Below are 15,716 nucleotides of genomic sequence, written 5' to 3' on the forward strand. Positions count from 1 at the left end.
GGCAGAGCATCACACCCAAATGAGGGATATTTTGTCTCCAAAATCCAAGAAACTCACCAGGCATTGCGCCTCCTTTATAGCTATGTGAGAAGCAAGATGCAATAACTTATCTTTCACTTTAATAGGGATATCACGACATGCTGGTATGGTTCTTCCATATGGGTTTTGTTGCTTTCCTGCTAGATTGTTGCTTGTTTAACTACAAGCCTCTAAGACCTCAGATGTTAGATCTTTTGATAGCCGGGCACCATCAGCTTCCTTTACCACATTTGCTTATGTACCTACTTTGCCTTCAGTGATCATGTAGGGAAGTTGAGTATCATACAATGCCACATTATTAGATTGAGTCATTCTTGTACAGAGGGAACATTTAGTGGGTCATTTTAGTTAGAGGCCCAAAGTCCATCTGCTTCCTTGTTGCATTTGTATATATATATACACATATAAACACATACACATATTTTTATATCTATCTATCTATCTATCTATCTATATTTTTTTCCTTCTTTCTTCTTTTTTAAAGCAAACACCACTATTGTGTTTACTATGAACCAAGCATTATTCTAAACCCTTTAACATATTAATGAATTTAATCCTCACACAACCTTATGTTATGGGTACTATTATCATTTTATAGATGAGGGAACTGACACAGAGGTAGGTTAAGTAATTTACACAGAAGGATCCATAGTGGGATAGTGACTATGAGTTTGGTTGATAATAGCAAGGTCAGCAGATCAAATCCACCAGCCACTTTGCAGGAGAAAGATGATGTCTACTCTCATAAAGTTGTGCAGCCTCTGACACCCTATATAGGATTGCTATGAGTTGGATTAAATTAGATGACAGTGAATTTGGCTTTTTTTCTTTTTTGGTAAAATTGATGAAAAGAGTGAGGTAGGGATATATATATATATTTACATATATATCCCTGGTCTCAAGGAAGCATAAATCACAAACTGTCTGGACTTATCACTTGGTAGAAGTCTCTTACAGTAAATTCTCATAATGTTATATATATTTTTTTGTTTTACTCAGGGTGACTCTGGAGGACCGCTAGTTCATCCCAATTCCAGAAACATTTGGTACCTTGTTGGAATAGTGAGCTGGGGGACAGAATGTGGTAAAATCAGTAAACCAGGAGTCTATATGCGCGTGACCTCCTACCGAAACTGGATTGCCTCTAAGACAGGTCTTTAAGAAAAAGAACATCTTATATCAACTACTATGGGCTATTTTTACCTGAACCTTCTATGCCTATTAACATGCATTTTAAATGAGCGTGAACAAGATCTGCTTTAAAATATATATATATATATTTATTTCTTTGGGAGTATTTATCAACTTTTAACAGATCCTAAATTGCATCTCATTTTTAGTCCAGAAAATCAGAGAAAATATTCTTATCCAGGATAGAATATTGTCATATTGTTTGTTTTCTATTTTATTAACTCCTGCCACAGAATAAAGCTCCTGCTTTTAGTTATGCAGGCTTTCTGTTACTATGAAAGTCTGCCTATGGTAAGTTCTTCGATGTTACTCAGAGGGTCCTGAGCCAAATGCATTGTGAAGATTGATTGGTCAGAAATAGGCTGTATCTGCCTTCACATTATGGCTATAGCTCTGCTGGCCCCAGTTAGAGTACAGGTACTGAGTCATAATCTCTTATTTGTACTGAGGTTTTGAGTAGTTCTTACAATTATTTGTGAAAGAATTTCAACATCAGCAGACTTACGAAAAACCTATTTTAGACTTACAAAGATAACGTATAGTGTTTCCTCAGTGTTAATACAATTTTCTGTAAAAAGTCTTTATTTGTAGCATATATTAAAAAGAAGTAGCTATGAAAATAAAAGTACATAATGTATATGATTAAAATGAATTTAAATGCAAACTATGTTTTTCAATGTGAAATTTCTTTTTTCTTAAAGGTCTTTTGCAGTTAACCCTTATTTTTTTAATTCCCCAAACCATTTTATTGGGAGTTAGTACAGATATCATGTTATTCCATAGTTCAATCACATTGAGCAGTATTGTAGAATTGATACCACAATCCATTCAAAACACTCATCTCCTTCCTGAACTCCTTGACATCAGCTCCTTTTTACCTGCCCCCTAAGAGTACAACCGTATGCTGCCCCCAAACCTTCTGCTGAAGAAACCTTTCTTCCACTTGTCCCTATAGGTTCATCAGTCCTGGGTTTCATTAACTGATGAACAGAAAAACATATATCAAAAATTCAAGAGGATGACCCCCAATGATATAACTCATCCGAGATAAACCCCAATATGAACTATCAAAAACCAAAAAAATTACAGAAAATGTTAAAAACCAGATCAGGCCTAATGTGCTTCAGAGGGGTGGGGTGTGGGTGGGGGAGAGGTGTCAACTGACAAGGTTTTAACCATTCAAATCAGGTTTATCTTTTTGATCGTCTATGGGCATCTCTCCAATGCACTCTTTAGTAACCATTTTCCTCTTCTTCCTTTTTATGGATAGAGGTAAATCACCAGGGGGCTATTTCCTATGTAATCCTACAAATGTATCTTGGGCCTCCCCCGTCATCCATAGCCTTTTGCAAACCAGATGATCACAATTTCGGATAAGATACTATTCCCTCCTTTAAATTTGGATTATATGATTGACAATCCTTCGGTAACTGATGTTGGTGTGCTTCTTCCATGGCACTAGGTTGACATCTCACTTAGATTGCTGGATGTTTGGAAACAGGCCTTTAAGATCCCACCCACTATTTTATCTGATAGCTAGACCCCATCTAATTTCATCACCACATTTTGCTATAGCACCCATTTCTTTTGTGCTCCATTCCCGAGGGTAAGTAGCAGAGGACCCCCCCCCCCCGCATGCCCCACACCCCATTTTATTTCTCTCCCTCCCCTCCTCTCTTCTGTGAAAATGAAATTTGTTGTTTCCACTTGGTCTAGAGTTTGGAAATGGTCTCCAAGGTCGCTAAAAGTAATTTAAAAGCTGGAGGGAGATATTTGGGGAAGAGCCCCACAATGGAGATGGGGTGATGCAGATAATTAACTACTAGTCTACAACTGGTGCAGAACAATGATCAACAAGTGTAATCTGTACATTTTACCTTCCTCCCTCACCAATTTAAAGATGAATAGACATTGATTGTGATGACCCATCAACAGAAAGCCTTCCCCCACACTTACCTGGTTGACTCAGTCAAGTGCATTTCTCATTTGTGATGTCCCATGTCTCACCTAGTGCCCACTTAGACTTTCATCCAGGTCAAGTGTCTCTCTTCCCACTTCTTGACAGCCTGTGACTGTGTACTCTGTTTGACGAGGGACTTTACCATCCCTCTGCAAGTGGTGCCCAGGATAAATATATACCTGCCACACTTCAGATATGCCTTTGTCACCAAGGCTAAGGGCCAGAGGCAGAAGCCCCTAATACTCTTAGGGTGAAGCCTATGTAGCTGGCCTTGGTAATCTTCTTGGTAAGTTTCATCTTATCATTTTAAACAAGGTTCTCGCTTAAGAAATGTGGACGTATGGTGTCAGAGGATGCAGATTCAGGATCTGGTCCAGGTTTGTGGAGTGTCACAAAGGTTCTGTGCAGTCCAGGATGTGACTCTGTTCTCTTTGCAGTGACCACTGGATATCCTGAAATGGGACTTGTTAGCTTTACATTTTCAAGAGACAGTAGTTAAATGATTGCAATTTTTAATGTTCTCAAAATATATTAACTCCTCAACAGCAGAAATGTTTATCCATACTCACCAGTAATTTTACAAAGCATCTTCACAAGATCCCCTATAATGTATTTAAATATTATTTAAACTTCAGCTATATAGTTGGAGATATTAGAGGAAGTCTTTTATGAAATGAATTTCCTCCCAGAAAATATGGATTTTTGTCCTTTGTCTACTGATAATCATTTTCCATTTATTGAACCTTCTGGAATAAGCATTGCTAAACGATGAGAGTCATATTTGACCTTTAATGGCTATACAAGGGAGAAGGAGAATCCAAATCCTCACCAGTCTAAGGCCTATTGCCAGAGACGGGGATCAGACATCTCTCCACCCTTCATCCCTTTTTTACTCAATTCTGACACCAACCTTTCCTCCTATGACCTACTTTTCTGTTGAGTTACATAATTTATTACGATAGCCACACAGAACTCACCGACAATATTCATAATCATGGCAGTTTCTTGGGTACATTAACAGGTTTCCATATGTTAGGATCATAACAGGTTTCCATATGTTAGGATCATAAAAAATGAAGGAGATAGTCTTTGGTCCACAGCGGTGCCTTTCCTCATCCAGGATCCAAGTCTCTTTCAGATCCTTAGTGGCCTCTATCTCTATGGAGCAGGAAGCCCGCCGACTGCTCTTACTCACAGCCTCATAGTCCCCTTGCTTTGGCCTCTGATCTTGCCCTGACATGGTGTCTGCTGCCTCTACCATTTCATGCAGGAATTACTCATGTGTTCCACTCATAGGTCGTTCTTGATGATCCCAGGGATTCTCTCTGTTTTTGCTTCTGAGATAGCTCTCTTAGAGACAGGGGGATGCCAAATGAAAGAGATCAACGTTCTCTATTAGTGTCTCACATGTCCTATTTGCCTAGTCCCAACTAATCATTGGGTGGGAGCTATGGAGAGAGGGATAGAAAAGCCATATTCAGAAATTCCACTTCACGACAAGCAAAAGGTCATTAAAAAGACAGGAAATAAAAACAAGATCAAAGTGGATGCCAGAAAGGAGGCTGAAACTTGCTCTTAATGCACATGCTGATGGAGATCAAGGATTACAACTCAATGTAAAGAAGACCAAAAGCCTCACAATTAGACCAATAGGCAACGTCATGATAAATGGAGAAAAGCCAGAAATTGTCAAGGATTTTGTCTTGCTTTAATCCACAATCAATGCTCTTGGTATTAGCAGTCAATAGATCAAAAGACAAATTGCATTGGGTAAATCTGCTGCACAAGACCTCTTTAAAGTTTGGGAAAGTAAGGATGTTACTTTGCAGACCGAGGTGCGTCTGATCCAAGTCATGGTATTTTCATATGAAATTTGGACACTGAATAAAGAAGACTGAAGAAGAATCGATGTATGTATAGCAATTATGGTGTTAGTGGAGAACATTGAAAATACCACGAACTGCCAAAAGGACAAACAAATCATTCATGCATGAAGTGCAGCTAAAATGCTCCTTAGAGGCAAAGATGGCACGACTTGGTCTTCCATACTCTGGACATATTGTCAGGAGAGACCAGTGCCTGGAGAAGGCCATCATGTTTGGTAAAGCAGCGGGACAGCAAAAAGGAGGAAGGCCCTCAACAAGATGGATTGATACAGGGGCTGCAGCCATGACTTCAAATATAAGAACAATTGCGAGGATGGCGCGGGATCGGTTAGGTTTCTGGAGTGGGTTGTACCTCGGTTCTTTGCTTCGCACGCTGAAAGAACTCACGCTGAAGCACATTTTGTAATACGAGCTTTTATGAATGACAGGCCAAGTTTCAGGTTTTACAGTCTCAAAAAGGGTACACACTATTTCTGGGTAGTGTGTCAGGCCATGTGGAAGCTGTGCTGGGGTTTTCAACTGGGCACAGAACAACCATGTGGAAAAGAGCAGCCATACATGTGGAATTGGGGGTCCAAGAACCCTAGAGGCTAAGAGCATGTGGGCTCACAGATTAAGCGCTTGTGGACCAAGAGGCTGTGGGCCCCGAGTAGGCCCAGAGTGGGTACAGGGAAACTCTCACCCTCCACCTGCCACTGACCAGGAGCAGGGTAAGAGAGAAATTGCCTTTCCCACAAGCGCCTTTCAACACCTCTGGCTGGAAAAGCGTGATTGAACCTCCTCTATGGGGGCCCTTGTAAGCATGGAAGGGTCAACCCCCCGGTCCCTAAGCTAGCTACCTAGCAGATCTTTCAGCGTTGCATTCTGCTGTACCCAGGGTAGCTATGACTCAGAACCGACTTGATGCCACCTAACAATCACACAGCAATTAGGAGAGTATACAATCATATGCCTTGCAAATGCCTGACGTGTACAAATCCATCGTTATGAACCAACACCCTAAGGCCCCAAAAATAAAAAAACAAAAAGCAACCTCTACAAGCTTAAGCCCAGAAGAATGAGATCGAGCATGGTTAGCACAGATGTCTACTCAGCAATGGACCACAGTAGGAGGCTCTGGATAGAGTGGAAGAGAAATCTGGAATAAAATTCTAAATAATAAAAAGCAACCATGCTTACTGTTCTGACGGAGACTGAAGCAGTCTCTGAGACTGTGGCCTCTAGATACCCTTCATGTGTGGAATTAAATGCACCTTCTTGCCCAGCAGTACACGAGTTTACAAGGGAATGAGAACATCTGGAAGGAATGCATTCCTAGTGCTTTCACCTACGAGAGATAACACAAAACAGGCCCTGTTTAACCAGAGATAAGGATCAGAAGGCGGGAAGGGGGAGGAAAGTAGGAAGATGCTGCTACATTGTGGGGAATGCAGTCAATTTCATGAATCAAACATATATATATATGTTTTATTCATATATATAAATAACATATATATGTTTGATTCATATATATAAATTGTTGAATGGAAAACCAAATTGCTTTGTGAAATTTTACCCAAATCACAGTAAAAGATTTAAAAAAAAACCTTACTACTTTCATAATTGAGATGTTCCATGGGTCAATTTGGACATATTATGAAGAAAGACCAGTTCCTGTAAAAAGGATATCATGTTTGGAAAAGTAAAAGGTCATCAATAAAAGGGAAGCGCGACCCTCACTGAGATATAGTGACCCAGGGCCTACAAGAATGGGATTGAGTGTAACAATAATTCTGAGATGGCACAGTGTTTCATTTATGAGTCTGAACCAACTCTGTGGGACGTAACAACAACATTAGCAGTCAAGGCAGACTGTGTGATATTGCTCTGCTAAGTGTAGCTAGAGAAGAAACAGAAAAAGAAAACTGAGCACGTCATATAGCGATTTTTATCCATGAAAGCCTGGCCGGTACAGTTAGGAATTTCATGTAAAGCCATCATGTTTTAAGTGAAAGATGAACAAGCCTGGTGTGTATTCAGGTGAGTCTAAAAGTACCTCTGCTAGGGTTCCACTTCATCCAGAAATGGGTTTATTGCATACAAAACACGTTTAAATATGTCTTTGGGATCAGCGGACATCTGCAGACACGGTCTCTCAGTAATGCACTTGTTCCAGCCTCCTCAGGTGGCTTCAAAACGATGGTCTAATGAACCAGTGGCACCTGAGAGTATGTCCTGGCCAATCACATTCAAAACGCAAAGGTCAGTTCAGACTGTTACGCCAATGGTTTCTTGCGATTTCAAAGTGGTGATCTTGAGAGATTACCTTAAAGGACATAGGGTGACCCTGGAGTCTTAGTATGAAGGTTGTTTGTTTGTTTTATCGTGTCTGTGTCCCTTTATTTTATTTATTTTAGTAATAAATAATTTTATTGGGGGCTGTTACATATATTATAACAGTCCATATATCCATTATATGAAGCAGATATGTACAAATATTGCCATCAACAATTTCAAAACATTATCTTTCTTCTGGAGCCCCTTGATATCGGTTCCACTTTTCCTCCTCTCTTCTCTGCCCTGTCACGAACCTTTAATAGATTATGTATTGTTATTTATACATATCTTACACAGCCCCTTTTATCCCTTCACCTACAATCCTGGTATTCACCCTCTTGAGGTGGGGTGGTGGTGGTTTGCCATCATTGCGATCAGTTCTGCCTACCCAGCCTTCTCTTTCCTTACCCTCCTGAAGTTGTTACTCCTGTTACTGTTTCTGAGGGTTTGTCTATCATGAATTCTGTGAATTGATTGAGAACTGCATTGTTAGAAAAATCCAGGAAAGTTGTGATAAGCGAGGGCCGTCCTAGAAGAATTATGTTAAGAAACCTTACCTCTTCAACCTTCCAGCTTTTATCTTGCCCCTTCAGGCTTCTTTTTTGTCCCCTAAACTCAAAGAACACAGACAAGGAACACACTTTGAGTGTCTTGAGGATACCCAAACTGCCATTTTGACATGGTGTAAATCAGCGTGAAGAATTTTTCTAGAAAAATTAGAGAAATGGAAAAATCCTTCAGAATTGTATAAACCTAGGTGATGAGACACAATGGTTTCATATTTTGAGAATTTTGTTAAATAATGATTTCCAAGACTTTATAGCAATTTCCTCTGAGTTACTTTCATATTTTTGACTACCAGCTATGATAAAGTTTTCCAAAAGATGGTGTCAGATGTTTGGACCTCTAGAGGCACAATTTCAGTGCGTGCTGAAGGCAGTATTTTCCATAGATTCCCTTCTAAAGTAGAGGTTAGATGCCCACTTATCCAACATAGAACATAGTCCTGTCTATGTTCTCCTGAGTTTTGATTGAACTCTCCTGTATGAGTGGAAAAGTGAAGACAATGTAAAGCACTTTAACAAATGTGCAAAGAGCCACAGTTAGAAAGCTGAAAAAGAGAAGAACGCATTTAGCATATTGCAAGTGGGAAGAATAAAAACATAACAAAAAAATAAGCCTTGCGTTAAAGCATTGAAGGATTCTATGGGAAAATTATTGAAATACAAGGAATGACAAGAGAAGATAGAAGGAATAAACACAGCCCCTGTACCAAAAAGAACTGGTCAATATTCGAACCTTTGAAGAAGCACCATAGGCTCCAAAACCAATGTTAGTGAACGAAAAGTCCAAGCTGCAACTTAAAGCTCCAGGAATTGATGAAATACTATTTGAGTTACTTCAGTGAACAGATGCAACACTAGAGGTGTCCACTAGTTTATGCCAGGAAATTTGGAAGCTACTTAGCCACCTGGCTAGAAGTTATCCTTATTTGTGTTCATTTCAAAGAAAAATTACATAAAAGAACGATGCAATCATGAGTAATATTATTAATATCACGTGCAAGCAAAATTCCGTGAATGATATTTCACAAACAGTTGCAGAAGTATATGACCAATCTGCTTCCAGAAATTCAAATTAAATTCAGGAAGTTTCTTGGAATGAGCAAGAACACACTAGCCTGTGTGAACACAAGGTGCCAAAGGGATTAGTTATCAGGCATCAAAGAACAAAAAAATCATATCATTGTGTGCTCACCTCCATAATACAATCGCTGAAGACAAATGGGTGCACAAGCAAATGTGGGGAAGAAAGCTGATGGTGCCTGGCTATCAAAAGGTATAGCGTCTGGGGTCTTAAAGGCTTGAAGGTAAGCAAGCGGCCATCTAGCTCAGAAGCAACAAAGCCCACAGGGAAGAAGCACACCAGCCTGTGCGATCACGAGGTATCAAAGGGATCAGGTATAAGGCATCATCAGAACAAAAAATCTTACCATAGTGAATGAAGGAGGGGGGAGTGCGGAGTGGGGACCCAAAGCCCATTTGTAGGCCACTGGACATCCCCTTGCAGAGGGGTCTCGGGGAGGAGATGAGCTAGTCAAAGTGTGATGTAGCAACAATGAAAAACACAACTTTCCTCTAGTTCCTAAATGTTTCTCCCCCTCCCCACTATCATGATCCGAATTCTACCTTGCAAGTCTGGCTAGACCAGAGGATGTACACTGGTACAGATAGGAACTGAAAATACAGGGAATCCAGGTTGGATGACCCCTTCAGGACCAGTAATGTGAGAGGCGATACTGGGAGTGTAGAGGGAGAGTGGGTTGGAAAGGGGGAACTGATTTCAAGGATCTACATGTGACCTCCTCGCTGGGGGACAGACAACAGAAAGTGGGTGAAGGAAGACATCGGGCAGTCAAGGTAGGACAAAATAATAATTTATAAATTATCAAGGCTCATGAGGGAGGGGGGAGGATAGGGAAAAATATGAGGACCTGATGCCAGGGTCTTAACTGGAGAGCAAATGTTTTGAGAATGATGAGGGCAATGAATGTACAAATGTGCTTTACACAATTGATGTATGTATGGATTGTGATAAGAGTTGTATGAGCCCCTAATACAATGATTAAAAAATAAAGATTATTGCTGATGTCAGATGGACCATGACTGAAACTATCATAAAGATCTTTACTTGTGTTCTACTAACTAAAGGCATCTGACAATCCCGATAATAACAAACTATGGATAACTCTGAAAAGAATGAGAATTTCACAACACAGTTGTGCCCCTGTAGAACATAATTGTGTTGGCCTGTACATAGACCAGGACAGTTTTTTCTTCAAATGGAACAAGGGGGATACTGCATGTTTTAAAATGGGGAAAGGTGGGTATGATGGTTACATCTTTTCACCAGAGCAAATAATCAGCAAAGGTGGACTATATGAAGAAGCCTTTGGCATCAAGATGGGAAGAAAGCTTCTTAACAACAGAAAAGTGGATGAAGGGCGACAGAGGACGATGTAAGATATGAAAATTATAATCTATTACACGAGAAAGCAGAACAATAAGGAAGACAGGAGAATCCATGCCTCTGAATTATGAGGTTGATAGAAAACATTAAATATACAATTGATTGACAAAAGAATGAATACGTTTTTCTTGGAAGAAGTAAAGTTGGGAGACTCCTTAGAAGGGAAGATTATGAATGAGACTTTATCTCACGCGCTTTGGGCATATTATCAAAAGAGACCAGTCTATGAAGAAGGATATAGTGCTTGGTAGAGTTGAGTGTCAGTGGAAAGGAGAAATACCCTCAATGATATGGATTTTGGAGGGAAAAAAAACCCTTTAATTTTGTTGCGTATAGAATTGCTGTGAGTTAAGACCACTTAGATAGTGCCTAACTATAGTCAGGGCCTTTCAGGAGGCCCTTTGTTGCATCCGGAAACCTGAAAAAAAGAAGTGTCAGGGCACTTTCTGTTTCTTTTCTTTAAAAAGCACCATTTTATTAGGAACTCTTACAGATATTATTGCAATCCATAGTTCCATTAGATCAAGCATAATTTTACAGTTTCTGGCCTCATCATTTTCAATACATTTTCTTTTCTTCTTGAGCTCCTTGATATCAGCTCCTCGTTATCCCCTCCCTCCCCCACTCTACCACCCCCTGAATTCTCAGTATATTAATATTATTATTTTTAACCTTAACTTACTTACACCATCCCATGTAGCCATTCTCCTTAAATTCTGATGCATGTTCCCTTCAAGTGGGATTATACCATCATCATAGCTATCTGTGATATCTTTCCCCTCTTTCCCGCCCTCTCTTCCCATATCCTCAGAAGTCAATATTACCCTTACTGTTTCTGCAGGGATAGTTTCTCCCCCAATAGTTTTATTGAGACATAATTCACCTATCATACACCTCCACAGTTAAGTCATATTTAAAAAGAGTTGTCTGTACATCACCATAATGTTCCAGAACATCCTCTCCCCTCTTGTATTCATTATTTGCTCTCCATTTTGCCCCAGTCTCTCCCCTCATAGTCCCCAAAAGCCATTACATCAAGTATTGGTGTCCCCCATCCTTTCTGTGCCTCATAATTTGGGAAGCATAAATAAAAGGAAGGAGGAAAAAGCACCAAATAGTAAAATAAGCCAGAGAGAAAAATCTGTAATGAAAAAAGCAAAAATATATATAAATATTGCTTCTCAGCCTTTTGGCTAAGATCAAGTGAAGAAACAAGCAAAAAATATTTAAATCTAGAACATATTCAGAAAGGGTCAAGAGGGAGATCAAATGACCAGGCTTCATATTGTACTGCAGTTCTATCCATCATAATCAGTTTCTACTAATCTCTGTTAAATAGTAAGACTCTTCTCACTTCTCAACTATGAGGACATAGGGGGTCTGCCAGAGGTTTATCTGCATAAGTACACTGTAGATGGACTTTGGCTTCCCACTGCCCCCCATAGCTTTCTGGTATTCCCAATTTAGGCTCTAATATCTTTCCCTCCATTGTATTTAGATTTTGTTATTTGTCGTTTTTAGGTCACAAGTTGGTGTACTTCTTCCATGTGGACCTAATTGATGCCTAACTTAGATGGCTGCTTGTTTGAATACAAGCCTTTAAGACCTCATGTACTATTACTTTTGACAGCCAAGCACCATCTGATTTCTTCACCATAATTTGCTATAGTACCCATAGTTTCAATGATCCCTTCATGAAGGGGAGTAGAAGTGGAGTCTTGTCATAAGAACTAAACATCTTGGTTTGGGCCTAGAATTAAATAGGAGCCCAGAATTCATTCACTTGTCTATGGATTATGTACAACTCTGATTCACTTTAGAGCTCTCATCATCATTTTATGACAAAGAACATTATCACGCATCTCACTATGGCATAAGGCAATTCCATTGATAGTGTCATTCATTTTATCCAATGACAGAGAATTTAACATACTATTGAGAAAAGGAGATCATGCAAACATGCCTCAGCTAAGAGCCACAATCCATGAGTTGTTGATTTATACATATTGAATTATTAAATGATTGATCTATGATTGCATTGACCATGGGGGTTTTTTAATAGGGGGAATTTTGGAAATAACTTTTGATATCTCATCTGAAATAAGATTGATGGACCCAATAAAAATGGGTGGATTTAAGGGTACTCATTTCCACTGTAAAACCTTTTCTGTGTACACTCATGCAATCAGCCAACTATTCTAGCTCTGTCAAGCCTATCTCCTTTATCCTCCATTATCTGCAGCTCTCCATTTTTTTTTTTAGTATTAATGTCCCTTTACATCCTAAAATATTACTTAGTGCCCTATAGAGCTTCAAAAATGCTGCCATTATTGTTAGATGCTATTGAATTGATATCCATCCATTATCATTAGATGCCATTGAATTGATATGCATCCATAGTGACCCCATGTAGAACTGTCTCATAACGTTTTCTTGGATGTAATCTTTGTGGGAGCAGATCCCCAATGGAGCTGCTGTGTGGGTTCAAACTGCCAGCTTCTTAGTTAGTGGCTGAGCCCTGTACCACTGTACTACAAGGGCTTCTTTTCTAAAGTGTAGTTTATATCTCATTATATCTGAAGTTCTGGGGTGTGCCATCTTCTTGATTTTGATTCACAGTGATTTGGGTGACAGAGTAGAACTGCCCCACGAGGGTCCCTGGCTGTAATCTTTACAGAAGCAGATTGTCATGTCTTCTCTTTTATGTATCATAAAACCTTTTCATAAAGAAATGTATTATTTATTTTATTAGTATGTCTAGCATTTTAGATAAAACTTTCATTCATGCATGATTTTGTAACAGCATCCATTGGTCATTTTAAAAATATTGATTCACTGAATTATACAAATACTTCACTATACTTTATCAAAAAGTATCTGGAGGCTGTCAGATTCAAAGGGGTATCACCAAGTTTATCAAAATTCTATTTTTTATAAATTTCAAATGTTCTCATTAGCAATATACACTGTAAATTATTTTCCTATTGATGGGCTCATTTTATTCTTATTCAAGATTAATATATTCCAAATAGCTATAATTTGTCTAACTAAGAATAGTCAATGAACAAGAAATAACCTGATCACTTCTGAGAGCTTAGCCTCTCATAACAGTAGCCCATTGTCAGGTACTGAAAGTCTTAAAGCAGCAGTGGGACAGTATCAGATATTGTGCCAGAAGATAAACCCATCAGGTTGGAAGCCAGTGAAAATATGATTAATGATAAGCTGCCTTCTCAAAATACAGTCAACCATAATGATATAGATGGAGTAAAGCTTTTGGAAGACAACTATATGGCCAACCAACCAGAAGAAATCCATATTTGTATCCTTTCCAAAGCAAGGCGATTCAAAAGAATGCTGAAATTATGGAAATATCAGTCATATCACAAGCAAGTAAAATTTTGTTGAAGTTAATTCAACAATAGTTGTAGCAATTCATTAACTGGGAACTGCTGGGAATTCAAGCTGGATTTAGACGAGGACATGAAATCAGGAATATCATTGCTGATGTCAGATAGATCTTTGTTGAAAGCAGAAAATACCAGAAAGTTGTTTACTTGTGTTTTATTGACCAAACATCATCTGTGTAGAATATAACAAACTATGAAGAGCATTGGAAGAATGGGTATTCAATGCAGAAATTGTACATGGACCAAGATCAGTTGTTCAAATAGAACCAACAAACTGTGTGGTTTAAAATCAGGAAAGGTATGCATTTGGGTTGGGTACTTTCATTATGCTTATTCAATTGGTATGTTGAGCAAATAATCAGAGAAGCTGGTCTAAAAGAGAAGACAGTAGCATCAGAATTGGAGAAAGACTAATTTAACAATGTGTGATGTGCAGATGAAAGAGCCCTACTTGCTGAAAGTCCCAGGGACTTGAAGCCCAGGCTGATGAAGACAGAGGACTGCAGCTGTCGGTATGAATTGCAACTTAATGGAAACAAAACCAAAATTCTCACAACTGGTCCCATCTATAACATCATGATGAATAGAGATACAATGGAAGTTGTGAAGGATTTTGCTTGGATCCACCATCGGTACCCATTGAAGCAGCAGTCAGGATCAGGTAATGTAATGTACCGAGTGAATTGGCTGCAGAAGACCTCTTTACATCGTTAAAGACCAAAGTTGTCACATTGAGAATTAGAGTGTGCCTGACCCAAACTATGGTTTATTAAATCATTTCATACACATGTGAAAGCGGCACACTGAATCATGAAGATCAGGGAAGAATTGACTCATTTGAAATTCGGTGTTAGTGAAGAATATTAAAAGAACTGTACGTTGCCAGAAGAAGAAACGAATCTATCTTTTTAATTTATAGAGAACCCACAGTTCAATTTTATTAAGAGAAAGAAAAACAAACAAACAAAGTAAGACAAAACTTTTGGTCACACTAGAAAAAACTCAGCTATCCATTTGAGAATCCATAAACTACTCACACAATGAGGACAATGTTATGTGAATACAATTGATTTGCTGCTGCATTTGTCTACTGTTTGCCTAGTATTAACAATTATAACCAGAGCAGTGAAACTAGTATTTGGAAGGATGCTTACGATGTTACAGTGTCACACACATTTCACTTCCCTTCACACCTCTGGTTCTCTTTCTGTCCCTGGGCTTCCTGCTCTTCAGTGAAGTCATTTGTTAATATTGAAGATCCTGTGAAGCCCCTCAGGAGTTTCCCCCTGGATCACAATGGCTACGGTCTTCCATGTATCATCAAGCAAACCTTTGATGTCTATGTAGTTTGTAGCCTGAATAAATTCAGAAAGTATTCCCTGGTCAACCTTCAGGAATTCTTTGTCCCAACCTGGCATACGGTCTGTTCTCTTTTCTTTGTTCTCATCATTCTCAGGAAGAGGAGGGTCATCCTTATGGTGGGTGCACCACTGAATGATCTTTTTATTTATATCGCTGCTTTAACATTTGATATAGGGACTGGATCATCATATCCTTCATCATCATCCATTCCCAAATCTTCCAACATGGTCATCGATAGTGACAGATTAATTGGACATTTCTATATCAACTTCAAATATCTCTTCATCAGAGCGCTGCAACTTCATTGAAGGCATGGCGATCCATCCCAAGGAGGCTGCAGGTCTAAAGTTGGAGAGAATTTGGATGTGTCAGCAGCAGCAGGCAACACCTTGATTTCTACAGCAGTTGTGTTGTGCACAGGGTAGATACGGTTCAGAATGGAGCTGGCAGCACCCGACAACAACAACGACATTTCCTTAATAATAATAATAATAATACTTAATATAATTTATGTTTTTCAAT

At 39.1% G+C, this 15,716-nt stretch overlaps 1 protein-coding gene and 1 pseudogene across 1 annotated transcript in view; one reads left to right on the plus strand and one right to left on the minus strand.

Moving 5' to 3' along the window:
• Positions 1-1,200, plus strand: part of LOC101640494 (transmembrane serine protease 11B) — a 42,624-nt gene extending 41,424 nt beyond the window's left edge. Inside the window, exon 11 of the mRNA XM_004706336.1 lies at positions 1,039-1,200. Coding sequence (XP_004706393.1) covers positions 1,039-1,200 — 162 coding nt within the window. The remainder of the gene's footprint in view (positions 1-1,038) is intronic.
• Positions 1,201-15,009: 13,809 nt separating this feature from the next.
• Positions 15,010-15,508, minus strand: LOC101640803 (annotated as a pseudogene).
• Between the last annotated feature and the right edge of the window lie 208 nt (positions 15,509-15,716).

The sequence above is a fragment of the Echinops telfairi genome, unplaced genomic scaffold (assembly GCF_000313985.2).
Source record: "Echinops telfairi isolate 266 unplaced genomic scaffold, ASM31398v2 ScPeMD7_7468;HRSCAF=8506_0, whole genome shotgun sequence".
In the NCBI taxonomy this organism is placed as follows: Eukaryota; Metazoa; Chordata; class Mammalia; order Afrosoricida; family Tenrecidae; genus Echinops; species Echinops telfairi.